Source organism: Lentinula edodes, assembly GCF_021015755.1.
Source record: "Lentinula edodes strain Le(Bin) 0899 ss11 chromosome Unknown C8R40scaffold_7, whole genome shotgun sequence".
Lineage (NCBI taxonomy): Eukaryota > Fungi > Basidiomycota > Agaricomycetes > Agaricales > Omphalotaceae > Lentinula > Lentinula edodes.
The window spans coordinates 562,419-590,346 of record NW_025764313.1 but is presented as its reverse complement, the minus strand read 5'-3'; the positions used below and the strand labels follow the sequence as shown (position 1 = coordinate 590,346).

Sequence of the window (27,928 nt, the reverse complement as noted above, 5' to 3'; positions counted from 1 at the left end):
CCAAAAAAACAGGTTTTCCAGATGTGTACTTAATGTCAGTGTACTTTAATGTCAGTGTATCTTTTTGTCAGTGTATCTTTAATGTCAGTGTACTTTAATGTCAGTGTACTCAGTTGACAGTGTTATTACATGCCATTGCCTCAGTTTGCAAAATATCTGTGGACACTAGGTACATTCAACCAACATGAATTTTTTGTTGGTACCCTACATCTGCAAAACATGGATATTCGGCTAAGGGCTGAGAGCAGATCCCAGCAGATCCCAGTACCGAAAGCACTGAGAGCAGGCTGCTCTGAGTGCTTTCACTGCTGGGAAATGCTTTCAACTGCTTTTGGACCCTTAGCCGAATATCCAGGTTTTGCAGATGTAAGATAATGCCAGTATGTATACTGATCTGCAAAACCCTATATGACTATTAATTTTGCTGGAAAGTGCTTCCAGCTGTTCCCAGGTAAATAGCTAAGAGTACAGGTTTTAAAGATTAGTACATTGCTGAACAAATTCAATACTATATAACTTGACTGCCCAGAAAGTATCTCAGTATTCTTGGAGACCCCTTGCAAGGACTTTGGCTTAAATGAATTGCAGAGTAGATAACAATTTGTACAAATTTGTGTTTGCAAGCAATTTCCTAGGATTGTGGTCAGTGTATCAGTCACATCTGTAAAACCTATATTTTTGGCTAAGATCTCAAAAGCAGCTGACAGCACTGTCCAGCGGGAAAGCACTCCCAGTAGTTTATGAGTGCTGAACAGCATGCACAGCACTCATCTGCAAAACCTGTATTTTCGGCTAACGGTCCGAAAGCAGTTGAGAGCACTTCCCAGCAGTGAAAGCACCCAGAGCATGTTGCTTTCGGTGCTTTCAGCACTGGGATCTGCTGGGATCTGCTCTCAGCCCTTAGCCGAATATCCAGGTTTTGCAGATGCTCTTCAGCTAGTATCATTTGGTCTCATGAACATCCAGGTTTTACAGATCAGTATATGGTCAGTGTATGGTCAGTGTAGTAGTTAGCAGTGTATTGATCAGTGTACAAGTACCACACCTCAGGCATGGGCCTGTCTGTTTGCTATACTAATCATTGTACTGATACAGTTTTATCCATGTCTAGAGCAGCATCTGTAAAACCTGTATTTTCGGCTAAGAGCTCGAAAGCAGCTGACAGCACTGTCCAGCTGGGAAAGTGCTCCCAGCAGTACTGAAAAACTGCTGGGAGTGCTTTCAGCGCTCTCCAGCTAGTACCCTTGCTCTCGCGAACATCCAGGTTTTGCAGATGAATGGGAGCGAAAAAGTAAGTGGTAGTTTATCCTTAACAGATCCGAGTTCTCCGCGCGAGAATGGGTCTGCTGGATTGAGGGCAGTAGGAATATATTCGAGTTCAGGCTGAATAAATAAAGGGCCAATGACGCTGCAAATGCGACGGACTGACATATTGATCCAGTACACCACCATTTGTGTCGGAGCTTCCTGACAGCTTCCGTTGCCGAACTCTCAGAAAGCTACGGTGAGTTGGGCCCGAGAACCTCCATTGCAGCTTCCCTGCAGCTCCCCATCAAAAGCACCCAAGAAGCTTCCCGACACCTCTGTAACATCTCTTTTCTTCATAAGCTGTCAGTTTGAGTAAGCAGTTTTGCCACGTCGAACAACGTGGCTTTGTGTCAACGTCCAAATTTCAACTTGAGTGCCACGTCAATGAGTTTGACCTCCAACCTCTCCGCACTTTCAGTCTTCCAGCCTCTACAATGACCCAAACTCAATTCTTTGTGCAATGTCCTTCAAATTTGAGCTCTCAAGTGTACATATGTCCATTGCAATCCAATTCTCGAACTTCAAGCACTCCAAAATACCTCTTGAACGCACTTTTGTTAGTGCTAAGTCCCTTCAATATTTCAAAACTTCAAAGTTCTTGCACTCGACATCAAGATCTTGTGACTTGTTCAAGCCCTGCCTTATGTTGTCCAATGTTCAACAATTCAAGTTCAATGTCCAGCAATTCAAGTTCAAGGTTCAGCAATTCAAGTTTAATTTGTACTGACTCAACATCAGTGGGTGGATACAGATCATGATGCAACATTACTGCTGAACCTTGTGAGTGAGTCCGAGCGACGTTGCCCTTTTGCACTCGTCCACCTGTAATTCATATTATGTACACAATTCATATTATTATTCAACTTCACTCCGGTTCGCTCGTATACACAGGCGTGCAGTTCTATTCAACCAGGTTTAACCCAGCAATAATTGATGCTGAGCCTGATTAAATTAGTGCTCAGTACAGTTTCCGTAATCCTAACCCCGGCATCACTTGAAACCTGGGTTCAAAATATTGAGGCTGGGCATCAACTCATTTACATAATCAAGGCCCACTGCAGTACTCGGAACATTCATTTTCCTGCTCTTTTCCAAAATTTTCAAATCTTTTATTGGACTGAATCATTACTTAGTATCTACATACAAAGGTGCAACACAATAAAGCATGTATCTGAGAATGAAACTTAAAATTTAAGACACACTGACCTGGGAACCAATTAATTGGACGGGTGAAAAAAAAACAAAAAATTGCTTGGTGAATATTGGGAAGGGGATGTTTTGATGTACCCGAAGCATGTGGTGTTGAAGTAGGCAGTTGAGGCAGTTTTGCAGAGTTGATGGCGGCATAGAGGGCTTGTTCAGCTTGATGTCATTCTTGAGGTTGGAGTGAATCTCGTAACTTAAAGGTTGAGGTTGAGGGGGGATGATGCAGTCCGAGCCTTGAATATTTTGTATCTTCAATAGACAAGTTGAACATTGAGTTAGTTGCAGGTTGCGTCCTAATTTAAATGATCCTCGTAGTGTTAAATGTTGACCATTGAAAAGGGCCAGCGTTGAGCATTGAGTGTTGAGTGTTGAATGTTGAACGTTTGAACAAAGTTGACGACGTGGCAAAAAAAAGACCAAACAATGATCAACATTTCTCGCGTGACCTAAAAATGACTCATGGAACATGAAATTACGAGGCTGTAGTTTACGGAAGACTCGTCCTTATGTAGGTCGCGTCATGCTATTTCGCTTTGCTTACTTGGAAGGAGTTTCTCCATATATGGTACTCAGTCACATTCTGTTGGAATACATGTGACCGGCACGGGATATCACGGGACTGTCACCCTCTGTCACAATTACTTTTTCTCGTCTCATTCGGTTACTCCCTGTTACTCCATAGATAGTTTAAGTAAATTTACTTTTATTCTGCTTTTCTCAGAAAATCAATGTCGGCGCCTGAAAGGCGCCCCTGTTTTTTGATTCCATAATATTCAATTAATATTTAATAACCCACAAGGAAGGAGCCGAGTTTTTGCCATGCACGGTGGTGCAGTGGCCTACAATCGCATGTGATTTGGAGCGGGCGGATTCTTGTGGTGGATTTTTTCGTGCGCAATCAGTCGAAGTAATCATTTATCATACTATCTTGCTGCTACTGTAATGAATCATCTCTACTAAATATTCATAGTCTATCTTCAGCAAACTAGCCTCCTGCCAATTGCATGGCTTGACTTGGAATGTGAAGCACTATAAATTTGAAGCTCATCTGGTCAAAATGGTGCCGTATTAAAGATAAATACCTTCATCTGCAAAACCTGTATGTTCACCAGAGCAAGGGTACTGGCTGGAGAGCGCTCTCCAGCACCCAAAGCACCGAGAGCAAAATTTCAACCCTGCTCTGGGTGCTTTGGCTGCTGGGAAGCGCTCTCAGCTGCTCTCAGAGAATTAGCCGAAAAAACAGGTTTTGCAGATGTTGCCCTGCTTATCCTCAAAATTATCCTCAAAGCCTTTGGGTCATACACAGGTCAGATATGTCCTCACAATGTGTCATTGATTTTTGACTGCCATTCATCCCAAGGGCTAACAGATATTGTATGAAGCGAGGTTTGTAAAAAACATACAGCCTAGTACCAATTACATAAATTCAAACCTGGGTTATAATATGTGAGCCTGGGGACGAAATGAAATTTCATCCCCGGGTTGTTTGACATCAATCAGCCCACGCTTATCCGAAGGTCTGGTTGTGTAGAAATGACCTCGGTGAATATCCGACTGAGAGAATGGCCCAGCCATTCGGCCAGCGGAGGTTTCTTCGGAAATGTATTGTTCAACTACCTCTGGGTGCTCATATACTGATTGGTGATTCGGGATGATGATTGTTTCATGTAGCGGAGGCAAGTGGCCAAGTGGAAAACCTCGACGAAGATTATGAACAAGAAGTGGGTAATGATGAGAGAGATCACATGCTGCAAGCGCTTTTTCGAATTCATCTGCATTGTAAGGAGTGACAATCCGTTCGTAGAGTTCAATGAACTCAGGACATGTGTTAGGGAGTGGTAAGCGAAAGTGTATAGCATCCAAAAAATCATAATAGGAAAGAGTAGGAGGGATCGAAAGTTTGAGGAAAACCTCAATTAGGTCTGGCGCGACAGGTGTAGGAGAAAGCATGATGCCCATCGCTTCCACAGAATGTGCAGACATGTGCGTCCTGACAGCCCTTGTTTGCTCTACAGTTCCCTCGGATATTCCACTGATAACAGATGCGCTTGTCTTCTCCCTGGGGAAGACCGAGGACAAACGTTTTACCCCCTTTGATCCACCTGGCCCAGAGGAGGGAGCCATGTTTGCTCGAGTGGTCCGTAGCGGAGTGCCCCTTCTTACCACATCCAAGGCAACAGAGGTCGAAGGAGTCACCCTTGTTGCCTTTTTGAAAGGGCTTGGATGTGGAGGGAGCTGCCGATGAGTTAGCCAGATTAACCTGAACCTGTCTAGGTTTTGCCTCCAAAGATCGCTCGTAATCAGTGACGACACGGTTCCATGCCATGTTATAAGTGGTGAGATCAAATTTGGTGTTGTATAAACGACGCTCTTCCCGAAGTCGGTACTCACGAGGTTGGTAGTATTTCTCTGCGTCGCGTTGATTGTTGAAGAAGAGAAAATGTTGTCGAGTCCAATTTGTCCGAGTACCCTCCTGACCATCTGGGTCACGACTGAGTTCGAAAGCAAAGTAATTTTTAGAAGCGAGCTGAAATTCATATAGCGAAAGACCTTCATCTTCGTCCGCTTTCTCTAAATCCGGCACCCGAATGTTGAGGCGGTCCAGCAAATCCTTCAGGACGACCACTTCGGTACGTTCCTTGTCCCCTGGAAGAAGAGTTTTTGAGGTCTTAAATGACGAGGAGTGGGAATGAATGAAAATAAGGTTGTTGTCCGTGAAGAGAGGAAGGGTAAGATAGTTGTGCAACCTTCCGATTCGATAGAGACATTCTGGTATCTCCACGTTCTGAGAGGTAGTCGGGTCTGGTGTAGTCTCAATGATTGGGGTCATGAGCCTAGGATTCTTCTCCGGCCCATTCTCCAGAATATCGCCCTCCTGCACGTCTCGAGTGCGCTTCCCTTTAGACAGATTATCCATGTCATTGGCCCTTGCCATCCACGCAAGTATGTAACTCGGAATCTACTGTTTGTCACGCTCAAAAATGGCCGGGGTTGTCCTAATATCGTTCCATTCGTCCTCCGTAATAGTTATAAGCGAAGCCGAAGGAGAGCCCTTGGCAGGAGCCTTTTTTTCTATGAAGAGCATGGTTTTTTCCTGCCGCGCCTCGTTAGCTCGTTCAATGTCGTAGTTCTTCTGCAATCTTCTCTCCAGGCTGAGTTTTTTTAGAATCGGGATAATTTCGAGAATATGGGTACGGCGTTGTCGATCTACGGCGCTGATAGACGACGAGGTTCTGAGGAGAAGCGGGGGGTGTTGCGTCATGGCTTAATAGCGCGTATATGCACAGAAAATCACAAAACGAGCTTAGACGAGTTTCGACGATGAGAGCGAAGTTCAAAAGCGATGCCTTCGAATTAATTTGAAGGCAATCAGCCAACAGTTCTGCGCTCCTTCACGTACTCTGGGATGCCTATCCCGCAAAGGCACGCAGATATCGAATCATTTACAGACCTTTGCATGATTCCGTGAAAATAGATCTAACCTCGGGAATACGCGTCCGTATTCCCACAGAAAGTGGGCAAAGTTACCACCTTCGCACAATTCAGTCCAGATGAAAAGCTGTTCATCTTCCTCCCAAGCATCTATGAACGCGAGAATATTGGGATGCCCACAGCCATCGGTTACATGGGATAGGTGTTGAAGAGTATTGACCTCTTCCCGGAGTCACAACCTATAATGGGCCGATTAGATATCGGAGCACGCAAGGATATTCAAATATCATGAACATACCGATGTTTGACCCCTTCAAACCGTTTCGACTTTTTGACAGCGAAGCAGGCATCAGAGTTTCCATCCTTAACCTTGCCAAATTCTCCACTCCCTACCTCAGCAATCTCAGCAAATTGCTGTTCGAAACGACCGGGCCGCCGTTGATGGGAAGGTTGAGATAAACGGCGCGTTCGCGTACTAGACCGTGGAGCACGATATTTCTGATCCCCTGCAATAGGCAGTTGCGTAATATAGATGGAGACGTTACGGAGCCGTTGGACGAGCTAGAAGCAGATCGCGCCGGGAAAAGCTTCGATCTGTGTGTCGGCGATGTTTGTTTTGACAGATGAGGTGAGCCGGAGGGTCAAAGACAATCTCCTGTTCAAGGAATAACGTGAATAACCACACGGAGACTAATCGAGAGCAACATACCTAAAGGTCGATTCCTAGTGGGAGTACCGGCGGATTCGCTGCTGCTTGAAAAAGCGCCACTGCTGCTCCGAAGCATAAGCCATCGATTTCTTGAAACACCATTCTTAGACAAGGAGGGAATATCAATGCCCAAGCCAATATGTTTCTCTTTGCGATTACTGGGAGAGTCATCGCAATCAGACTCCGAGTCTGTGTCGGGTCTATGGATCTATTATGTTTCCTTCCTAACGGAAAAGAGGCAGGCATGCTCTTGCGAGGGACCTTCTTCATCTTTTCTTCTACATGAGCTCCAAATCCAACTTTGTGTGTCATTGCACTCTGCCATGGCCGCTGACGAGCCAGATAGCTGACCTTGCTTTTCTTCACAGGTGTTCCTGGAGCTTTCTTGGCTTCGTAAGTGCTCTTGGCAAAGCGGCTAGGGTACGTAATATGAAAGCGTCAACGTCCTGTTCAGACGCGTCACAACCACCGTCGTTTGGACCATTGACAATGACAAAATCTGGCCAGGCAGAACTAGATCGTGGGCCTACTCCAGGAGTGACGAGACCGTCTTCGATATCAGAATATAGAGAACTGACACTAGTAGAGGCCCGAGGCATCGTACTGAGCCGTTCAGAACTGGTTGACGACTCTACAAATTCCATATCTTCGTCGTCGTCGCTCAATGCGATACCGGAGTCTCGAGTATACTTTTTAGAGATCTGTTCACTTGTACGGCCTATTCGCTTGAGAGATGGTGTGTCTTCAGTGATATTGAGAACAAACGAGGAATTAGCAGGGAGATCGACCATCATGGAGTCGTCATCGTCGGTGTCATAACTTTCAGTCTCTCCTGCTGTGTAAGAAAGAGGCGGAGACGTTGTAGGTGACACGTCGTTAGAACGGGGATGCATCTGTCTCCAGGAATAACTATGTCGATTTAATATTTTAGGCCCAGGGGCAGTGGTAAACGGCCAGTCTGCTGCATCCGATGAGATCGACGTAGTAACTCCGCGAGAGGAGGTGGATGTTGAAGCTAATGATGGGGCAGCGGTAACAGCAGGGCCACCAAAGGACAGCGTGGCTGAATCCACTCTGTTGAGCTGAGCCCGTCGATATACTGGGGGCTTGGACGGGTGCAGACCAGAGGCGCGACGTCGAGGCATTGGAGAACCGCTCTCAGGTGAAGAGGAAGACGGAGATGCGTGGTCACGAAATTGGGAGGCACCAGTAGGAAACGTCACAACGTTGAGACCATTGTAAGCCGGAGACCTCATTGCCTATCAAAAGTGGTAAGTGGCTCATGAAAGAAAATGTGGAGATAGTTAGAGCTTACCGAAGCTTGGGAAACAGTGCTACTTAGAAGCTCATCTGACAGAGGCCTAGCACGAGCACGCCTTTTAATGATATGACCACCCGGACAGACAGCCTCCGCAACATCTTCATTGAATTTGCCTTTACCAGCCAAATGCAGCGCAGCCTCCACTTTTCCACGTCCCCTCATAGGCATGACTTCGCCACCAAGAAACAGTTCATCTCCTCGAGCCTTATTGTCCTCTAGATTTAAATCGCACCCCAGATCACATCCAGAATCGTTGCCACCCTCAAATTCATCCCGAAACTCGTTCAAGTCCGATATTCGCAAACGAGTCATTGTGGCAGTTTCCTGGCGCAGCTGTGGATCTGTCTCTTTCTTCGTTTGGAGTGTGCGAATAGGAAACTTTGGAGCTGGCAGAGGAGCTAGCCGATCGAATCTACGTCCATCCGTAGAACCTTTGAGGCCAGTAGATGCAATTTCCAGAGGCGTTAGAGAATGTTGCCGAAGAGGCGTAGCTTGACTGATTTCCGTTTCAAACCTGTACCCGTAATTGGTTGAGGCCTAAGCGCAGAAGGACCCCCCCGCTGTGGGCGTGGGAGACAATCCATCCACGACTCGAGGAGCTTGCTTAACCGGTGTGAACAGGGAGCGTGCCATCGAAGCAGCGAAAAGGGGTGACGTTGTGGCGGACGGTGATTCCAACAAAACACTGGCCTCATCATCATCGACTTCAAGGTGGGAGTTGGAGGCAAATGTGAAATCATGTGCCATTCGAGACCTGAACAACAAAGCGATTGCTGTCCGGGATGAGGCAAGTTTCTATTCACCTTTTTGTCGACGAGCAACTGAGCAAACTATGGTAGCTGACCCAGATTCGACTACTCACGTTGATTCTCAAGTTCCGGAAAGAATGCTCGAGAAACATCGTGGATGACCCACTCATGGATGAAATTATTAACAGGGCTGTTACGCATATGATCGGCTTTGTCGAAAAAGTCGACGCCAAACTTGAAGGTCAAAACGCTGAAGCTTGAAGCTTGAAGGTGTCAAGTGAATATTATCTCTCTTGATTTCTGCTAAAATACCTGATTATAGATCTTCATCGTATCGTGACGTTGCTGGCCATTTACATAACCTTTTCTTGTTCTGCGCTATGTACTATCTACCTCTGATCTACCTACTAAAATGGAGAAATTCGCTACCTTTTTCTTGTGATATGACGACCGGTCCAAGTGGATCTTAGAGTCAGTTTGATGTGCAGAGTCGCCCTGACTTTACTAGTGTCAGATTTCTATATATATAAAAGACTAACTGGGCGCTTAGCATGATTACCAATAACTAGTCAGCAGATTAAACGCCTAAATTTTATCACGAAACGGTGCTGCGGAGTCGCCGGAATCAATGCCGTGTTCTCCGGCAGTTTTTACTTTAAGTGAGGGTCAACACCACGAGTACTTTAACAGTTGAACTCTGTGACATGATACATTCATATGTATGCATTGAGTATACTGCATGCTGTGGCTGCTGCCTTATTTTACAGTATTGATATAAGAAGTGCTACAAATTGAAGAAATCACTTCAAACTTTGCAAGGCATTATGAAGAAGAATTCTGACTTAGCAAAATTGCTTGCCATCTACAAGTCTCAACTCAATACATCCTGCAGTACATCTGCAAAACCTGTTTTTTCGGCTAATTCTCTGAGAGCAGCTGAGAGCGCTTCCCAGCAGCCAAAGCACCCAGAGCAGGGTTGAAATTTTGCTCTCGGTGCTTTGGGTGCTGGAGAGCGCTCTCCAGCCAGTACCCTTGCTCTGGTGAACATACAGGTTTTGCAGATGTAGACAATGATCCATGGGTTCTTGAATGTACTATCATTTGCCACAGAAATGTTGTAGTATATTAACTACTTGGATGCTTTAGCAGGAAATGCATTCACCTATTAGAGAGCTGATAGTGTTGGTGCAAATGAAGGAGAGGACAACAACAATGAATTTCACTACCCTGTTGGGTATTTAAATAGTATCCATGAACCAGGTCTTCCACTGGTAAAACTTGAGCTCAAGATTGGTGCACCTATTATGATACTTTGAAATATTACTTCCAGGTATCTGCAATAGAACCTGACATCTGTAAAACCTGGGTTTTTGGCTAATAGCTGGAGAGCAGCTGACAATGCTCTCCAGCCAGTATCCTTGCTCTGGCAAACATCCATGTTTTGCAGATATTCATCTTGGGCTAAGGGTCTGAGAACAGTTGAGAGCACTTCCCAACAGTGGAAGCACCCAAAGCATGTTACATTCAGTGCTTGCAGCACTGGGATCTGCTCTTGGCCCTTAGCTGAATATTCAGGTTTTGCAGATGAGTCAGAGTTCTGGAAGCAGGAATATTGGGTTGTGATAAATCTGGAAAATCAATTCCCTGTATTATACTCAGTTCATCAGGTTTTGAAGAGGCACCAGATTCCAGTATGACTTACATTTGCAATGATAATAAATAAATTACAGGGAAAATCTGTAAAACATGTTGCATTTCCAAATCCTGTGTGTTTTCCAGAGCAATGGTACTGGCTAATTGTCTGAGAGCACCTGAAAGAGCTTCCCAGCAGCCAAACCATTTAGAACAAGTCAAAAATACTCCAAGTGCTTAGGGTAATGGAGAGTGCTCTTCACCTGGCACCCTTGGACTGGCAAATATACAAGCTTTACAGATGTGGAGTATGATAAAGAAGGCTGTAATAAAAGTTTTGTTTGGTAAAGGTAAGTTTTATATTCAATTCATAGCAAGTCTCTAACTTTGACTTTGAATTTTAGAAGATAGACATTGCCTTACTACAAATATGGTGTACCTTGGTGTACCCAGAAGTTTTTCTAGATAGGAAAAGTATGTTGTTTGTAATGAAAATGGCTCAGAATACTGCATAATAAATATTGAAGTATGGAGGCGCAAGGCGCCGACTCAGGGGGGTTTGGGGGCTTGCCCCCAACAAGCTGTGAACCCTGCTGTAGCACACGGTGCGAGCAGAGCGAGCCACCGTGGCGAAGGCACGGGTTCTAAAGCTTGTTTCTATATACAGTAATTGATCACTTACAAAAATGTGAGGTAATTGTGACAAGATGTGACAGACTGCTTGCTACGATGATGGTTCATTCCCATCACTGTTCCCCCAGTCCATCATCACCTTACCAGCTTGCTCAGAGGTGTTCAGTAGTGCTCAGTTCCTTTGTGTTGAGAACATTCAGTTTTCATTATGGTATATTTACATAGGCAGTACAGTACTAAAAATCAAAATGTGTTAAAATGACACATTCTTAGTGTGCACATTGTGCACTGCATTGAGCGGGATGGAGCGGGATGGGAGCAGGATGGGGGCGGGATGGGGCGGGATGTCGGGAAACAATTTGAAGAAGGGCCGGATGGGCGCTACGGGGCGCTTCGATATCCTGCCGAATAGCCGCTGACATCCATTGTCACGCAAGAGATCAATTACTGTATATAGAAATCTGACACTAGTAAAGTCAGGGCGACTCTGCACATCAAACTGACTCTTAGTTCTCACAACCTCGAAATATTGACATTGACTATGATACACATACATATGTAAGCAATGACTGGGGGTAAGGCCGCAAGCGGCAAGGGCCGAACATTTAGTACTATTATATCCAATATATACACAACTGGCCAATCTCCTGAGTATTGTGATGTGTGTATACACAAACAGTATAGCACTTTGTAATGCCCTGTAAGGCAGCGGCCCAATACATCTGCAAAACCTGTATGTTCGGCTAAATAGCCGAAAGCAGCTCAGAGCACTTCCCAGCAGTGAAAGCACCCAGAGCAGGCTTTGATTTTTGCTTTGGGTGCTTTCGTCGCTGGAGAGCGCTTTCCAGCCAGTATCCTTGCTATGGCGAGTATACAGGTTTTGCAGATGTAGTTGACTGTTGAGTATGTTGAGTGACCATGTTCACATGATCTGCAAAACCTGGATATTCGGCTAAGGGCTGAGAGCAGATCCCAGCAGATCCCAATGCTGAAAGCACTGAAAGCAACATGCTCTGGGTGCTTTCACTGCTGGGAAGTGCTCTCAACCGCTTTCGGACCCTGATCCGAAAATACAGGTTTTGCAGATCAGTGAATGATACTTACGGAACAGCAGCCATCAATGGCCATCAATTGGCACTCTGCCTGTCTTCAAGTTGAAAATAGTACATGAATACAACCATGAAGGGGCAAATAACTCTTACGCTGTACAAGTCATTTATTTCTTAAGGTTCCTTTCAGTAGTTGTATAAGCAATACTGCTCTGGCTGCTCTGCTGCCTATTTCTACTAATGCATTTGATTCAAATTTGAGTTTGATTGGGCAGATGCCGACTCGGTTTATACTTCTTTGGCTTGATGAGTTTGCTTAGTCATACTTGTCTATATCGGTCAAGATCTGGTGGATAAGGCCAACTTCCCCCCTACGAAAACAGACAAAACATTTTTGTAAGGAGCCTTACCTAAAGGTTCGGCAATTACCGCAAATTCGCAACTCTGATCACCTATGGCGGATAAACAGATGAGACTGGGATCTATCAATAACGACAGCGCACATACCCGCTCAATCTTCATGTTTCCGCGCGCAGTCCTGGGACCCACGACCAACGCATCGTCATGTTCAACCCACATCTTCCCATCGCATTCTGTACTACAAAATTTCAATCTGGGGACGGCGTGAACTTGAAGTATATCGTAAGGATTATACGAGGAAACCCTGAGATAGCGAGAGGAGACTCAGATTCGATGACCTGCTCATGTGGGAATGTGAGCGGCGTCTGCATCTCTGACAAGCCATGCGGACAAGCAGTTTTTCCAGTTTTTCCTGAATCTTCGTCTTTGTCATATCGCCCGAGGCCCTCTTGGAGAAATCGACCTTAATGAGAGTACCCGACTTTGGGGTACTAGTAGTCTGTGAAGAGCGCGAATGTATAGGAGTCTCTAATTCCATCTCGTCAATGGTGACCATCTGAAAAAACGACAGGAAGATAAGGATACGATCGATCAATTTCATGAAGATACACTCCTGCGTAATTTCCTTACCTCCGTAGGTAGTCCTTTGACCCGATATGGAGGCATAACCTGTTTTGACTTGGATCGTCCTGGTGCGGAACGGGTCACAGAAGGCCGCATCCTCTGGGGTCGGATGACCTGGGATGGTAAACTTGAAAGAGACAGTGGCAGAGTGTTTATGCGCAGAACGTTGTGTACCAGATTGATCTCCGCACAGAATGCCTAAACCCTTGAGCTCCGGCAAAACGAGTGCTGCGTTTGAGACCGCCTCTTTAGCCTTATGACAGACTCGGTCATTCGTATGTTATCTACCTATTGACAGCGCTCTCCTTTGGTGATTGCCAGTCAAAACCTGAAAGGATCCGATGCATTAGTCAATTTTCATTCACAAAGAGATAAGCAAATAAGTTGCACCGTTCAGAACAGCACCTGAAGCCTCCCATGATTTCGTACTACTCATGGCCTTCCCAAATCTCTCCAATCTAAAGCAATTTGGATTCGCGAGAGGATCGCGGGGATTGTTGGTGGGGCTACCCTTGCCGCTAAACATGTCGGCAGCCTTCCCGATGCTCGAGGTTCCCCGTTTGTGATTTATACTCCCGTGTCCTAGAATCACCACTCCGGGAAGGTGATCTACGCCTCGGCCAAGCCCGTTGACTTGTTTCCCTTCGATGCCATCACCCTCGAGCCAGCCAAAGAACCCAGCACGTTTGCAGCTAAACGTGTGGTTGAACGGTGCCCTTGTCGGCTCTCGTCCATTCTTGGGTTTTTGCGGAGATAGGTAGTATGTTTCTGTGAGTAATCCAGCAGATTTGAACAAATCGCCCGTGCTAGAAAAAGAGATCAGTACATTGTACGACCATAGATAAGTTCTCATGGAACGTACCACATCCCAAAGAAAGCTGAGACACCGTTAGTATCGCTGTACTTAGTCTCCGGACTATAGGAGTGGCCAATGAACCATGCCCTCATCTCAAGAAGACTGAGAACTTGCTTTCGCATCAGTTTTTCAAATGCTTTTCTTGTGTCGAGAATCGAGGAAAGTCGGTTGTTGGCAAAAACATTCGTACTGACTTCGCGGAGAATATGGTGGGTCGCCAGTAATCGAAGGATATGCGGTTTGGGGATTCATATGAGCGCCGTACACAAAAAGGAAAGGGCCATCAGGAACAAGATGTAGATAGGAGTGTTGAATTCGTGAGTGAAGATGGAAGTCGGTGTGAGAGGATGTGAAATGAGGCGAAAACCTTTGCGCCACTTACAGCATTTCGAGAATTGGTAGCCGAGAAAGGCATTCGCGATCAGTTAAAGGGGGGTCATTTTGGGTCCCTTCCGCAGCCCGCTCCCTTGTCGAGTGTCGATAGCGATCTTGTTCCATGAAAGACAAGCTATTGTGCGCTATTAAGATTTTCTGTCAGAACGATATACAGTGGGCGAATCAAAATAAAAAGCGTCAAGTTCCTCGTCACTATTGACTGAACTTTGGTCCGAGTCTTCATCAGATGACATACCCGCCACACGAAAGACATCCACAAATGGTGTGGAAGGAATATCCATCACCGTCTCCTCATGCGCGGTCTACTTCGCAAGAATCGCGGCTACTCGAGCTTCCAGTCTTCTGTTGGGAACTGCACCATTCATAGATGCCAGTTTGATATCGTCCTGGAAAAATGTTGTGAGTTCGTGAAAAATTCTGCACTAGACCACCAAGGTCTTCTACACGAGACAGTTCAGCAAGGACTTCGATTTCCTCTGGTTCGAATTCGATTCGTAAGGGCCGAGTAGGCATCGAACAGGTATCGAAGACTTCCATCAAGTTGGAGCGGCAGGCATTTCGAATTTCGTCTGCCTTCACAACAGACCAACCCGACTCCTCGGGTACACCAAAAACAGTGGCGACGGAATCGACCTCCTGAGAATTCGGGAGGGTCCGGCTGTGCATGCTCATACGAAGCACATGTTTAGCTGCCAAACCACCAGACATAGCCATGAGTTCCTCCAGAACATCCAGAGCCTGGGACGCGAGATCAGTCTCTAATAGTCGCAACAACGGCATAAGTAACTCAGAGCCCAGCAGTTCTACTGGATTCCGGGTCTCTCGTTGCTGAAATAATACTTTGAGGATCTGCATTGATTGGATGCGCAGCCAGCGTTCCCGATTGAGAACGAGTCCCATCAGCAGTGTCACGATCTCAGTCCAATGTTCGACGCCGTAATGCTCCCTAAGACTGGTACTGGCAACCGACTGCCGAAGAAAGTCATCCTTCGTCCTGAAGTGCCCTTTGGCGAAGGAAGTCATGATTTTGTGTATACTGACACGACCTTCTTGTTTAGCTAGATCACCAATATTTTCAGCGAATCGACGCAGCGCGTCATCTGTGGATTTTTCGCCTCCAGTTTTCTCGGTTATCATGGAGTGTAGACACCATGGTAAAGAAAGTGTGTACAGGTCACGGACGCGGCTATTAGATGAATCGATTATCCTTGCATCTTTGAACTCTGATAGAGACTGCAGGATTCTCAAAGTCCGAGCGGTTGTGACCGAGGAACGAAGGCCATTGAGAAGGTTGGGTTGGAGAGAAGCGAATCTAGTCCATTCTAAAGGTCGACGAGCAAGTAATTGCTCTATAATGAATGGATAGGACCCCGGAAGCTCCTGCCAAACCCCACCCGCCCAGGCGGCCTCAAGTACGCTACGATTTTGGCCCCAAGCAGGCCTCAAGTACGCTAATTCGGATAAGGAATGTCACGTGAAATCGTAAAAATTGCTCTGAAAATACCGAATTTTCTTCCCCAAGCCTGGAATCATCTTTCTGTCCATTTTTTTTGACTATTATCGCTGCATCCGGAGCTCTTCTGAGCTTCTTTACCCAAACTCTGGTGCCAGAGCTCCACCTACGTCCATTGGGCCACCAAGTCAGCCAATAGATACCCAAAGTACGCTATCTCGGACAGGGATTGAGCCTTCTGAGGCCTAAAGTACGCTAATTTCGGCCAAGGAAAATGGCAAAATTGGGTCCTAAAGTACGCTAATTCGGATGGGGTCTGGTAGGAGCTTCCGGGGTCCTGAATGGATCGTCGAAGTCTAGAATTTTAAGTAAGCTTTCTAACAACTTCAAAGCTTCAGCAAACTCTTGTTCTACAGTGTTGGTCAGAGCTGCACAGGTACACCAGAAGATTCGAGGTAGTAGTGACATATCGAAGTTGTTGGATGACACGATGGCGTGCCCTGTCAAAATTAATTCAATGGTAAAGAGCCTGACGGCGTCATCTGAGGCTGAGATAGTATTCGATAGTCGTCCAATAATCAAAGCGAGCTGCCGAGTCTTCAAACGAGGTAGGAGAGCGCGGAATATTTGCAGTGAGCGGAATGCTACAGACCTGATGGAGCAGGAAGTACTCCATTCCAGAGCTACGGTTCCCCATTTCTCTCTTAGAGAGGGACATAACGGTTCAAGGAACTGAATGACGCGAGAGCAGAACAAATGCATCTTAGGTTCAGATTCGGAAGTATTCTCTTCTTCTGACCAATACATCTTTTCAGCTTCTGTCTCCATTTCCAATAGCTCATTCCTCAGCATGGCCCGACTACGGAAGTTCGCGTGTTCCGGAATTTCATCGTACCCAGGGGCCCAAGCTCGCAACAACCGGAAAAGCATATAACGAGCCCGAAGTCGTACAAAGGAAGTCTGATTGTCAATGTGCGTAAAAAGTGCGTGAAGTAAAGAAGGCAATTGTTCTCTTAATTCCCAATAGCGAGGTAATGCGACGTCTGCCAGAAACAACCAAGCGAATTGAGCGGCACCCAGAGATAGACGCGGACGCCCATCCACGAATAAATCATCGAGGTCAGACCATAACTCCATATCTACCGCATCTGGAAAGGCAAGCTTGTGTTCAAGGGTCGGTAGCATCCGTACAGGCTCTATCAAAGAACATAGCTCCTCGAAGATTTGGCAACCCGAAGGACCTTGACATATACAGGCCACAGTATCGGAGGCACTATCTATGAAGACCGTACTGCCAACTTTATGCGATTGTTTTAGTAAAAAGCGCATCGTAGCATGACCGTTGGATTGATTGGGTGGTTCAACAAGACGTGTCCATAGCATTGATATCTGCTCTGGATGACTTTGTCCATAACGCGCAAGGTCAAAGCCATGAGATGGTAAAGCGCAGTATAAGCTTCCTGAGATAGTGAACGGTTATCATCTTTCATGAGTTGTATGTGAGGTATCCAAAATTCCAGATTTTGTAATAACAACAAAGTGACCATACTGAAAGCGGAGGTGGTGGGAAACGCGGCCAACCATGTATCCATTTGAGCAAGCACAGTTATTGCATGATCGGGGTGTTCGCCAGCAAGGAATTCCGACATGAGTCGATGGGAATGAATATAGGCGCCCGAAGCTGAGCTGCTTACGGTCGCTTCAAACTGGGACATGGTCAATATTTCCGAAGCCTGATGATGAATGGCTTCCAACAAATTGAAGGCTTCTCGTCTAGGCTCCGGGAGAGGGTGGCACAGATTTGACAGGGCAAGACATACAGCTTGAGCAAAAGTGAAACCACGGTTTCCGGAAGAAGCGATTGCTTGAGAAATGACTTCAAAGAATCGGCCGTTGTTGGTATCAGATTGATCGATAGTGACGACGGCTCGCTTCATTGCTTCGTCCAACAATGACTTATCGGCATTATTTGAGGCCAGTAGAGACTTTAAGGCTTTTCTGTACCGCAATGCATTCAATCACGAACAGATTCAGAAGTAAAAAAAGACTTTCCTCGTTCTTGCGTGAGCAAGTGGGACGACGTAATAGCGCTTAGACGCTCTAGGACGTTGCTCGGAGTCAATGGCTTGAGATAATCTGGACTATGACGGACGGACGGGGATCCCGATGATACACCAGGTGGACAAAAGGTCTTTTGCTATAAAGTACAACACAACATGAATGGGAACTTGCTAATAGTATGAATGCACATACACATAATATAGATAATGCCCCTACAGAAGCATAAGACAGCATCAGCGTTTCCTCTTGAAGTTGCTCTACGGCAGATGTTGCACCATCAGCGGATACACTTGAAGCCGCAGCCTTCTTCATGGACAAAAGACGTTGCTTTACGTGTTCTGGTTGAGGTCTAAAATGACACCATTCCTCACATAGACGATATAATGTGAGATGCATGTTTGCCGGAATAAAACGATCAGCGCCTTCGAGTGTCGCTGGTCCTTCAAAAAGACGCTCAACTATTCCACAAAAGTAGCGTCGGAGCCGCTGTAACGTGAATTTCTCACGCATCTCTGGTGATGTAAGAAAAGTTTGTGTGTTACGGACGAATTTCAGAACGTTGGCGAGAGCACCTTGTCTTCCCGCAGATCGTTGATATTGGAGGAAACGAGCAGTGATATAATAGATCTTTGCAACCGCAGAATGAAGGCGTTCTTGTCGCCGAATACGCTCAAATGATATCGCATTGACTTTCGAGCGAGTATCATCATGGGGTTGGCGCGTAGACAATAGCCCGTCTGGACAAAGAAAGACCCATTTTGAATCTGGGGTCGTCATAGAATTGACGTCCTGCTAATAGACTCAAGTCCTCGAGTAATTGAGGATAGGCCTCAGGAGGAAAAGAGCTAATACAGAGAACAGCCGCATCACAGAAAGGAGTGAATTCGGAGTCGAGGAAGGGAGTGAGATACCGGAAAAGCCCACGACTTGTATTTAGTCGTTCATGTTCAAAACTTGTGTCTGATGGTACACGAGAGTGCTCGCGGGCAAGCTGCGTCAAAACTGGTCGCGCAACTTCCGGAGAAATCGCGGTGGCGCATAGAATTTTCACCCAGATGTGCCATTGCTCTATCAATTGCATATTTTCTTCCACTAGTCGTGGCCCGTCATATGCCATCGGCGAGCGACTACCGGACAACTTCGAATTGAGACCGGCCAATTGGGTCATAGTTGCATGATACCGTGTTCCAGCAGCAACCAAGACGTCTCTGAACATGACTAGGTTTTGAGCATTTATATGCATGCAAGCCTGTACAAATTTTAGGGTCCCTCTCGTCTTCGCTCTCTGCTATCAGTAGTTCCACTTGGGGTTCCTTGCACTACAAGTTTCGCCGATACTGTAATCTAGCAAGCTCAGCTTTATCAAGGAACTCGTCAAACCCATTTAGCAGCCTCCCCTACCATGCAGTAAAGCCACGAAAGATGAAGAAGGCGCAGATTCTGTGGGACCGGAAGGCTCCGGAGACAAGTGATACATCAAACTTCCTAGTATCCTAACCACCTTTACATCTGCGAGACGAATGCGTAGCTTTACTGTGACAAAAGGAACATTGCACCAGCCTCGATCTCAAGACAGCGAGGTGTGATTATGTCTTCCTCCTGTGCTAGCTCATGAGGGGAATGATGCGTCAATCTTCCAATCCAACTTTCTACGGCATTCAGCCAGAGGTCAAGGAGTTGCTGGGATTCAAACAGCATTCACGTTCCATAGCCTTCTTGTGATAATCTCGACGGATTGAAAAGTAATTGCGTAAACTGCGCGACGACTGACAGAGAATGGGAAGGGTCCGATAAAAAGCGTCGGAGTGCTTCCCATGCAACATCCCCAATGGATGGTTCCACATGGACTACGCCTCGCAAAAGCATGTCAACGGCTTCGGTTACAGGCAAGGAAGGATGGAGACACCTCGGCCATGACATGAAGCAAGTCTGCAAGAGGTTGATTTGGGATATCAAATTCGTCGGATACCCTACGTTTCCAACCTCGAGGCGTTTTCGCCTAATATAATTGTGCGACTCTTCGTAAGAAGGGTTCAAACGTGCCCAGGACCATTGTTCGTCGAACATCGACATTCGACCAACACCGTTCCCACACGCACTAGCAATATTGGCAAGCGCGGAACCATATCTATCAAAAAAGTCTTGCATTCCGGGACGCAATAAGATGGACGCGGGGAGGATATCGGACGAAGTAGGATAGTCGGACCAACAAGAAGGTTCAAAAAAGTCAACAGTGGTCGGCCAGCTGGGTGTTGAAGAGTCCCTTTCCATGCCATGCAATGTCATTAGAATAGCTTGAGTGGCAATCGATGTCCGTTCGGATGCGAAGGTATGAGCAAGACTTCTTCCTTTAGTCTGATAACCCGAATTGATGGACGATTCTTGTATAAGCTCCAAACATAAGTCTCTTCCGAATTCAAAATGCCGCGAAAGAACGAAACGAACGATATAGATAAAGGGCTCGAGATGATCTTCGTTTGCATAGATGGTGGTCCTATTCGGTGGGAAAAAGTGCTTCAACAGGTTTTCCAATTTGGTCGTGGTAGTCGAAGGGGATTCTTGGCAACGATATAGATAAGTCCAAATGAGGCGCATCATCCCATTGAGAACCGGTATACGCAGAGATTTTTCCTGCAGCGAATTAGCGGTGGTAGATACACATGAAGTAAGTGGATACCTTCAATTTGGGGATTGAAACCTCAAAGCAAGCAACCCAATGTTTTCGGTAGAAATCTTGCGGAGCGACACAGAGGCTGGTAATCATTAACGGAAAGGCGACGTTCCAATACCGTGGTTTGGCTGCCATATCACGAGCTTTAGGATAAATAAGTTCAATAGCCTTGCCCCATAATGGAAAGTTGGTTTCAGCTTGAGCAGTCTGACGTGAACGTTGAAATTTGAACGAAAAAATAAGCCAAACATGCGAACCTTTCCTATAGGGTGCAAAAGGTGAATCAAAGTTTCAGCGAAAGCGGTCTTGAGTCGAAATCCATGTGCCTGCATGAAAGCTTTGGATAACGACTCCATGAACTCTGCTCCCTCTTCAAAAGCTTCCGAAGGCCAAAACTAAGGGTAATAATCGGTGAACAAAGAATTGCGTACGTCGGATTTCGGATTTGATGCACCTTGATTTGGATGTGTCTGATACTGTTTATAAGGTTCTCATATTTCATGTCAAGGTCCTTAGGTACCTGCCCTCGAGTAACTGGAGCAAGTTCCGCTAGGAAACGATCTGTTACACTGACAAACCTGTACAGAATATGAGACATAGTCCTCTGATTTACGATGAGGGCTACGACGTACCTGATATTAGCCAGATGTCCTAACAATGCAGCAGAAAGCTCTGAATTTGTCCGATGATTTGTGCTCTGCATGAGGAGTTTCAACTCAGGCTTTTGAAACTGATCGAAGGTCGGTTTCTCTAGCGAGTATCCTAAATTCTCGCCGATTGCGTCTTTTGAAAGTGTCTTTACCACTGCGTCGAGTGCGCGACACATGATGTAGATAGCAGCGAGATTTTTGCGTTCATTCAAGAGCGCGGGTACGTCGTGCGTTCGTATAACGCGTGCTGTTCCCGTTGGCGAATGTGACATATGGTACCGAATCACGTCTGAGCCTACGTTTTCCACTTGACTTCGCCTCCACCGAAGAATAGAGTTAATGACCGGCTTTGTATGCTTTTGCGCTATTTGCCCGAGCGAAAGAAGTGTCTCGTCCAATTTGGGGTCGACGTCAGGCCCTATAAGCTCAGGAAGAAGCGGATCTTGTTCAAGTGGTTGCCGCAAAAATGCGTCAATCTTGGATTCGGGAGAAGAGGCAAACCGTATAAAGACAGCGTGCAATGCATAATCCGATAGTGTTTTGGGGTCCATGACGACCTTATCGTCTTCAAAGTCCGGAGTTTCACTGCGGATATACGGCACACGAGGTACAGGAGGAGGGGACGAGGATATACCATGGCCTTCACTACCACCATCAGATGCGTGGAAGATGGAACCGGACTGGGAATGAAACGATTTAGCTTGAGCATGACTCTTTTTGGCGCGACCGTATCTCGTATCGACGGAACCAGGAGTAGGTGGTCGACCAAAAGGCGGACTAGTGGTGATGGTCCCTTTTGCAGTGACTCCAATAGAGGAGCTGTTCAAAGGCGACGTGGATCTGTTGAAGGGGTTCTTGAACACGCAATGATCGAGCTGAGGAACTGGCGGAAGTTCGTTGGACTCCCCGCTTTTAAAGGCATTGCGAAAGGAGGCAAAGGAGGATTTTTTACTGAAGCCTGCACTGGACGCTGTTACCGATGGCTGAGCAGAGTGAGTAAAGGTGCTGAAAGAGGTAGCTGACCGGGGATAATTGGGGAAACGTGTAGAGCCAAAACCAACCGACTCAATAGAGGTGATGGAATCGCCTCTGTTGGGAGAGCTGAAAAAGCTTCTTTCAGTTCCATCTAACGCAGAAGCTAATGGTGTTATTGAAGTAGGCGAATCTGGCGCAGAGCTGGTTCCTCCAAAACCTCCTGCACTGCCGAACCCGGAAGAGTTTGCTCCAAATACATTGCAAGCGGAGCGTCCAAACGGTATTGTAGAAGAGCCATAGTCCTCATCGTCAAAATCTGAAGAAGAATGAACAAGGAAGACGATACGAAGTTGGATTGCTCAACTCACCGGGACTTGTAATTTGAATTCCTACGGACATTCCATTAGCCTACAGACCACCAACAGTCCCCTAGGTCAGAGCAGTGGAATCAGGAATGTAGCACTCTCGAAGACAGGAATTCGATTACTCAACACGCAGTAGAAGTGGAAGTGGTTAAGTCTGCATCACTACATAAGCTAGACATGGAAAACTCACAGATTTGACACTTCGGCTGTTGGAACTGCGCTCAAGCACACAGCGAGAGGTGATCATTATAAACGCGTTCGACAAGAAAATAAGACCAAATGGCCGATCGCGATTTTCTTCGCCCCGGCAGGCACACCCACGGCGATTGATTAACAACTTCGTGCATAAACTGAATCGTAACTCCTTGTATTTGAGCTCACTCGTACATGAAAAGGGCCATGTACTCAGTATCCGTACTGCAAGACTTTTGACGCGCGATGTGGTGCCTCCGTTGAATGTCGAGGATTTGGACCAGAATCCAGATAGCTGTATGTATTACTCCCTGTCATTCATTGACACAATCTGTCATCCAGTATATATGGTACAGCAGGTCTTTCGAGGAGATCTCGAATCAAATTGATACATCTGCATTGACTTTCTATCCCTGTCCGAAGGTTACATAATTCAGTTCGAGACGACGTTGTCAAGAATCTTGCGAGAGGATCAAGGGACCCAAAAGTAGGATTGCCTTTGCCGTCGAACGCCTACCTGTTCCATGATTTTGTTACGGAACATGTTTACAGTTTTACACAATCTCGAGCTTTGGCTTGGCAGATGTAGATATCTCAACTTTGTTGTCGAACTTTCAAAAATCGTGCGGCCCGTAGCGGAACCGTGAGTACTTATCCCAAATTCGGATGATGCCGTACTGTGGCTTGCTTCCAACTCTGAGTCTTCGCTATCTTCCTCCGTACTTAGCCTTGGACCTGGAAACATAACTTTTTGCAATGGTGGAGAAGGTATATTTGTTTTCTTATTTCCCATAGATTAAGCCTGAACACTGTAATAGAGTAACCAGAATATGTCGACTTCTCCAATCACAAATCTTGATTGCCCTGCGATGCAGAGCGGAGGAGCTCTATATACGTGCAGTGAAGCTGTGTTGTCTGATTTGTGCAAATCCTCCCAGCCGTGTCCTCCTGATCTTCAAACTTCTCGAAATGATCCCCAAGCCCAAGATAACAGTAGCGCGCCGAATGACAATCTGCCTACTGATCATGGAGAAAGGATTAGGAGGAGCAAGAGGCATCACGGTCACCAGAATAACACGTTGAAGGTCCGATTCTGTGTCAATAAGGGCTGTAACAACCCTATTCCTCTCGATCAAAGTTACAAAAAATGTCAGGCTTGTCGCAGGACCTATCATGAGCGCCGCATGAACGTTGTTTGCGCCGGTGGTTGTGGTGCCTATATTCCTCGCAACGCTGGCTTTACGAGCTGCTTGGCCTGTAGGAATATCGGTCACCAAAGTCGTTCTTCTACTTTGTGCGGACGATGTGGTACTACTATCCTCCCTCCTGGGTACCGCTACAAAACTTGTGCTCCATGTCTTGTACGTAACCGAGAACAGCGCCGTCAAAGACTTGCTTTGGCATCACAAGGGGTTGAAAATGAAGCGGACGACGTTCAAAATGATGTGAATATATAATCATTCATCATTTTAGGCAGAACTGACATCGTGTGTAGGCTGACATCATTCCTGCTACTACCGAGATGCACGAAACGGAACCAAACCACGACAGCAACCATAAAGAAGAGGAGATTCCACATCAGGTGTCGGAAAGTCATAACCTAAATGCAAAGGTCAAGACTACGCTTACGCCAGCTGAGCAAGATAACCAACAGAGAGCCAACAGTATCAATGAGCTGAATGGTGCGGACAGTAGTATCAAGGACTTCGTGGATGTAAAAAGCCCTGTAGACCAGTTCAAAGTGAATGAGAAGACTTATACCAAGCAAGAGAACGAACGTCTACATAGGGAGCTTGAAGGTGAGCCCATCACAACCCCAGACTTTTTCATTGATGCGACAAACCCCATAGAACTCAAATCCCAACTGTCTGCGAAGATTCGATGTGATATCGCAGAGCACACTCACTTAAATGTCTTGAACCGCCTCCTTCTCCAAACCAGATCTGAATACGCGCAGAACAAACTTTCACAAGCAACTGTGAATGAGACTTTTGACAATCTCAGCAGCCAGTTACGAGAGTCAGCCGACAGACGTTTGGAGAACATGCCTGTAGGGTTTGAGCCCATATTGAACTTAATCAAAACATCCAAAGTCGATAATGCCGGGAGTCCATCCAAAAAGTAACGGCACAGCTAGGTCTCACCTTTATGGCTTCTTCATTTTGAAACTGTACGACAATAATAATTCGATCTCTTATATTGCAAATATGTACATATTTACATCGAGAATATGATAGTCTTTGATGATATGTTTGACTCGGATACTACTAATTATAAATCAGAGAATTATACCGTCTTTTACATTTCGAGAGTTTCACCTCCTTACAGTATTTTCGCAGTTTCGCAAGAGGATCCGTTTCCCCAAATTGATAGACCTATTTCGCGGATTCCATCTAGGAGTGTTGCACTTCGTCTCGCTGTTCATGAGGCCAGAAGAGGGTCGCTATGTGGGGGCGATGTCAGCGCAATAGCGCTCAGAAAAAATATATATGCACGTGTGAGCTCGGTGGTGGGCAAGATACCACAGAAGCGGGACCTTCGTCTGTAGAAGGATCCGCCACGCCTACGCAAGTCACAGATGTTGACATGGAGGACGGAAATGATAGCGACGGCTCAGAAGAAGAAAACATGGATGGAAAACTCATTAGGATCATTAACCCTACCCAGCCAGAACAAGGTAGTCGAACGGCTGCTCGAATCCCTGATCAATTGTTACTTGCATTTAACCCGCTGTTTCAGTGCGTCGCACACGATAGTCTTGGCAGCTTGGACGGTCAGTCAAAATGAGGCGTCTCCGGTAACATTTTTGCTTCCGGAACAGGATGTTGATCTCTCACCTCTGTTCCGTTTCTCATCTTGGTTGTCTTGGGTCGTCCTTACTGCTCTTCCGGGTGAGTGGAAAGTTCTGTTGCAGAATTGACTGTTACATACTCATTACAATGCTTTCACAGGGCCCGCTACATCTGTTGCTCCAGTGTATGTTCATTCTTTGTACATGGTAGTCGAAGTATTCTAAGTCCTTCCTTTCAGCCCGCCATCATGATCGTGATCCTTGAATAAATCTTAGAGTCCTGTCTTTTTTTCTCTGGGCATACATTTCTCTAGTCGTTACCTTCGTTTCTCATATTCGTTTCTCTGCCAAATCTCGAGAAGTTATGTAGGTTAGCAGAAGGGATATAGGTTTGGAAATAATTAAAGCCTGCGTTTTTTTGTAAATAGCGAGCTCGTAAAAGCTTGTACTTTGTATAGACTGCTTTTTGGTTCTTCCAACTAGATCTGAGCTCCACCAATCCAAGCTAATTGAGAATCATTGTGATGCAGGTGGTCAGTATTTGTGGAGGATCTGCCTACTAAGCATTGACAACGTACATTCAAATACATTAGACGCACAGTGAGTTAATCTAGGTACACCAGGTTCAGAATGCGTGAATATTTGCTCATTTCTGTCATCACCAAGATAAATCTGACAGAATATTAACGAGGAATGGCCGAGTACTAAAATATAACCTACCAATTTTGGTTTGCTTCTCTTGAACATGGTTCGCATATTCTTCGAACATGTCAATGTAGGGTTTGAGGGATGTCCGTTGCCAGTCTAGTAAGGCAATATCAATGACAAGATATGACGAGGACGAGCATCAAATTGTCAACCATCTCTGCGTTCCCCGCCAGAAGTATCCGAGCGCGCCGTATCCAGCTCGGCCAATAGTTGACCTACTGTGGGCACCGTTGCGGGATCAAACTCCCTAATCCGATTAGGGTCAATAGGAACACATATTCGTCCAGTTTTGGGATGTATACAGAACGGGGCCTTCAACAAATGATTGCGATGCTTCGAAACTTCAGCATCCAGTCTAGGATAAGCATATTGTAGAAGAATGTCTTCCATGGCATATCTCATGTTTCGCTGGTGAAAAGAGTATAAGAACCGGGTGATATTGCAAATAGAAAGATACATATACTCTTGCATGCTTGTCTTTCAACGCCAATATCTCCGTTCTCATCTCGTCCCATTTTATATACGACGGACTATCCGGCTTTTGTGACCATTTTTCACGAAGTCGCGAAGCCAACTTGGCATCAGGTATGAGGGAGAGAAGAGTTTCGTATCCTTCCTGAGAGCCAAAACAGTCTTGGTCTTGAAGGATAAGATTATCAAAATTTTGGTTGATAGCCTGGCAGGCCTCTCTGAGTGCAAAAAGCTTCAATCTCACAACAACGACGGCTGAAGCAACGACATACTTCAATGTAGGTGGTAGATCCTTCCTGCCAAAGCGCACGTTGACTCTCTTTCCAGGTTCCTTCCCATTTTTTATGACCGTCAAGTATTCCACCATGGCCTTTCGTTGATCGTCGTTCAACTCGAATGCCTCCTTGTCCGATATCCATAAATGGATACCTCGTCGACCAGAGTATACCCAGAGCAATTTAGTGTATCCAAATTGGTCACGAATAGCTGTGTCTAGGACCTCCACGGCAATGGCAATAAACCCCCAACATCGTTTGCAGATATTAGCCTCAGAGCAGCATGTTCGAATCGGATCGTAATCCGTCATATCTATATCAAAGACTACTTCGCGCTTTTCCGCTCTAAAGTGAGTGGGACGAACGGTCTTCTTGTCCTTTGGCTGAGTGCGAAGTTAGATTAGCAAAGGTAAGACAATCAAAACTGAACAACGCACCTGAACGGAATAAACAGGCCCTATCTCAAAACGCGATGGAGTAAGAAGACACACATGCTTCTTCATCTCGACGTCGCTCGAATACGAGTTGTAACGAAGATAAGCGTCGTTGCGCAGAGTGAAGGCGAATTCTCGATACGGAAAAAGACGTGACTCTTTCTCTGCTCTTTCTGGCCCGCGATTCAACCATTTGAATAGTTGCTTGAAAGGATATAGTCGACGATAAAATGTAAGCAGAACCTCTTCGGAAGCTGGGTCGATATCGATATCCGAGGAAGGTGCCATCAGTATTCCTGGCGAAATGAAACGGAAAGAATGGCTTAATTGAAGACAGAATGAGTGTGACAAACACGAAATGTACATGTCACAAGTTCCCTATTTTGGAATAGGCGCCTACTTATTAGCACTGCCACCAAAACTAAGGGACCCTGGATAATTGGGGATACAGTCGTTCGGGAATTGTCTGCAATAACTTCTCAATCCTACTGTCTACATATATATGTATCGTGTTGTTGGCCTGTACTACATATTCATACATAATACTTATGCGCCGACTAGATATGCCCTATCATACATGTCTAATACCGAGATATAATGCATTGTC

At 45.9% G+C, this 27,928-nt stretch overlaps 4 protein-coding genes across 4 annotated transcripts; all 4 read right to left on the bottom strand.

The window, feature by feature from the left end:
- Nucleotides 1-3,833: 3,833 nt before the first annotated feature.
- Nucleotides 3,834-8,877, bottom strand: C8R40DRAFT_1222172 (uncharacterized protein; the record flags this gene model as incomplete). Its single annotated transcript, XM_046233276.1, has 14 exons — nucleotides 3,834-3,920; nucleotides 3,947-3,966; nucleotides 4,906-5,441; nucleotides 5,478-5,778; nucleotides 5,915-5,924; nucleotides 5,966-6,096; nucleotides 6,167-6,185; nucleotides 6,241-6,452; nucleotides 6,656-6,855; nucleotides 6,885-7,070; nucleotides 7,112-7,914; nucleotides 7,971-8,490; nucleotides 8,530-8,771; nucleotides 8,839-8,877. The coding sequence occupies 14 exons, from the start codon at nucleotides 8,875-8,877 to the stop codon at nucleotides 3,834-3,836; spliced, it is 3,306 nt and encodes a 1,101-aa protein (XP_046089367.1).
- A 4,738-nt stretch (nucleotides 8,878-13,615) lies between these two features.
- Nucleotides 13,616-14,115, bottom strand: C8R40DRAFT_1018765 (uncharacterized protein; the record flags this gene model as incomplete). Its single annotated transcript, XM_046222969.1, has 2 exons — nucleotides 13,616-13,829; nucleotides 13,886-14,115. Coding segments are annotated over 2 exons (444 nt in total), but the record flags the coding sequence as incomplete, so codon positions are not given.
- A 285-nt stretch (nucleotides 14,116-14,400) lies between these two features.
- C8R40DRAFT_1271161 (cell morphogenesis N-terminal-domain-containing protein) lies at nucleotides 14,401-22,609 on the bottom strand (the record flags this gene model as incomplete). Its single annotated transcript, XM_046234048.1, has 18 exons — nucleotides 22,454-22,609; nucleotides 21,093-22,401; nucleotides 20,913-21,038; nucleotides 20,718-20,853; nucleotides 20,467-20,667; nucleotides 19,492-20,420; nucleotides 19,324-19,434; nucleotides 19,207-19,282; nucleotides 19,110-19,186; nucleotides 19,045-19,070; nucleotides 18,543-19,007; nucleotides 17,982-18,478; nucleotides 17,777-17,925; nucleotides 17,549-17,726; nucleotides 17,144-17,506; nucleotides 16,111-17,117; nucleotides 14,699-15,587; nucleotides 14,401-14,565 (listed from the first exon to the last, which is right to left on the bottom strand). Exons 1-18 carry the CDS (start codon nucleotides 22,482-22,484, stop codon nucleotides 14,401-14,403), a joined length of 6,735 nt encoding a protein of 2,244 aa, XP_046089365.1. The 5' UTR covers nucleotides 22,485-22,609.
- A 1,935-nt stretch (nucleotides 22,610-24,544) lies between these two features.
- C8R40DRAFT_1159253 (prim-pol domain-containing protein) lies at nucleotides 24,545-27,609 on the bottom strand (the record flags this gene model as incomplete). The annotated part of the gene is made up of 6 exons (XM_046229856.1): nucleotides 24,545-24,585; nucleotides 26,154-26,237; nucleotides 26,294-26,549; nucleotides 26,605-26,830; nucleotides 26,885-27,270; nucleotides 27,325-27,609. The coding sequence occupies 6 exons, from the start codon at nucleotides 27,607-27,609 to the stop codon at nucleotides 24,545-24,547; spliced, it is 1,278 nt and encodes a 425-aa protein (XP_046089364.1).
- Between the last annotated feature and the right edge of the window lie 319 nt (nucleotides 27,610-27,928).